Source organism: Pelodiscus sinensis, chromosome 1, assembly GCF_052426305.1.
Source record: "Pelodiscus sinensis isolate ZL-2025 chromosome 1, ASM5242630v1, whole genome shotgun sequence".
Taxonomy (NCBI): domain Eukaryota; kingdom Metazoa; phylum Chordata; order Testudines; family Trionychidae; genus Pelodiscus; species Pelodiscus sinensis.
The window spans coordinates 349,535,871-349,537,857 of NC_143052.1; the positions used below are offsets into that span (position 1 = coordinate 349,535,871).

Genomic DNA, 1,987 nt, shown 5'->3' on the forward strand with positions numbered 1-1,987 from the left:
CCTTGAGAATAGGTATGAACGCAGCTGTATATTGCAGGGTTTCTTCTACCTTCCTCTGAATCATCTAGACTTGGCCACTGGATACTGGGTTAGAGGCAATGCAGGTCTGATCCAGGCTTACAGTGCCTATATTGCTATTGGTGGTGTAAATCCAAGACTATGAGTTAGATGATCTTCCTCAGGGAATTCAGGGGGTACCCAAGTTAGTCTGTTACAGAAAAAAAAACCAACAGGGGGTGGGCAACAGAGCATCTTTCTCTTCCCCCCCTTCCCTTCTACTATTTATTTCGAGTTTTCTTGTCCCCTAGTGTTAACTCTGGTCATCTGAAGAAGTGGGCAGTGCCCATGAAAGCTCATGATACCATCTACATGTTTTGTTAGTTTATAAAGTGCTACCAGACCATTTGCTTGCTGTTTTTTTTCCTCAGGGAAGTCTCTAGTTTTGATCAGAGAGCAGAATGATATCTAGTTAAATGTCATCCAGTCTCCTGTTGTTCCTTTCAGGAAGTAAAGTAGAAAAAGTCTTGGAACTTTCCAGTACAATATGTCAGCTGTCAATGATACCAACTTCCAATTTGCAGTGTTCCTTCTCACTGGGATATCTGGGCACGAAGACATCCATCTCTGGATCGCTATCCCCTTCTGCATCATGTATGCCATTTCGTTAGTAGGCAATTCCTTCCTTCTGTTCATTATAAAAACAGACCCAAGCCTCCATGAGCCCATGTACATTTTCCTTTCCATGTTGGCCCTCACAGACCTTGGTTTATCAATATCCACCATGCCAACGATACTGGGCATATTCTTGTTTAACTTTAGGGAGATCAGCCTGGATGCCTGTTTTGCTCAGTTGTTCTTCATCCACTTTCTTCAAGGTATTGAATCCTCCATGCTCCTGTTGATGGCCTTTGACCGCTTTGTTGCCATCTGTAACCCGCTGAGATACGCCTCCATCTTAACTCTGCCAAGAGTAGCCAAGATGGGGCTGGTGTTTGTGTTAAAAGGGGTGGCTATAGTATGTCCACTGCCCTTTCTCCTGAAACGGTTCCAATATTGTCGCTCCAATGTCCTCTCCCATTCCTACTGCCTGCACCAGGAAATTATGAGGCTGGCTTGTGCGGATACCACAGTCAACAATGTGTATGGCTTGTTTACTGCACTTTTGACACTGGGTTTCGATTCGCTTCTGATCTTCCTCTCCTACGTGATGATCCTCAAAACAGTGCTGAGGATCGCATCATGCACAGAGAGCCTCAAGGCCCTGAACACCTGCGTCTCCCACCTCTGTGCCGTCCTGCTCTTCTACGTACCTGTCCTTGGCCTGGCTGTGATCCACAGATTTGGGAACAGCTCTCCTCATTTGTTTCAGTTTCTCCTGGCCTACTTTTACTTGATGGTCCCACCACTGCTGAACCCAGTCGTGTACAGCGTGAAAAGCAAACACCTTCGTGCGAGGATCATCAGGGTGTTCATCAAGTGAAGGGTCATTTCATCACCCGGCTCCCGCGCTTGTGAGATGGGAGATGAATAAAAAAAAAAAGGCACCGGCCCCCAGTTCCATTCTGGACCGTTATGCTCTGGAAGACATGAGTTTTAATGGTCTTTGCTGTGTAGAGGGAGGGTCAGATGGGGCCTAAGGCCTGGAGCAGTGGGTGAGGGGCAGGTGAGGGAGGAGTGATGGGGGAAGGAGACCAAGGCAGGAAGTAGCATTTACGAAGTGACTGTGATCAAAAGAGCCAGGGGACCGGTGGGATGTTGGCCGCTGAAGAGCTGTTTGGTGGCTGTTCCGACCTCAGAATTCCTGTCAGTACAAACAAAAAAGAGAAGGGGTGTGGCTGTAGTTTCCCATGACACCAGGCCTGTCACTGTCCTGTCTCTCCTTAAACACCCAGGAGCCCTGAGATAAACCACAGGGCTGTTCTGCAGTCGCAGTCCTGGCCCTTCTGAGCACGCTGATGCTGTGTGACCCATGAGCCCTGAACCAGCT

General features: G+C 48.1%; 1 protein-coding gene across 1 annotated transcript; it reads left to right on the forward strand.

The window, feature by feature from the left end:
• Positions 1-544: 544 nt before the first annotated feature.
• On the forward strand, positions 545-1,480 carry LOC142827193 (olfactory receptor 51G2-like). The gene has a single exon (XM_075921371.1). The coding sequence runs from the start codon at positions 545-547 to the stop codon at positions 1,478-1,480; it is 936 nt and encodes a 311-aa protein (XP_075777486.1).
• Positions 1,481-1,987: the final 507 nt, after the last annotated feature.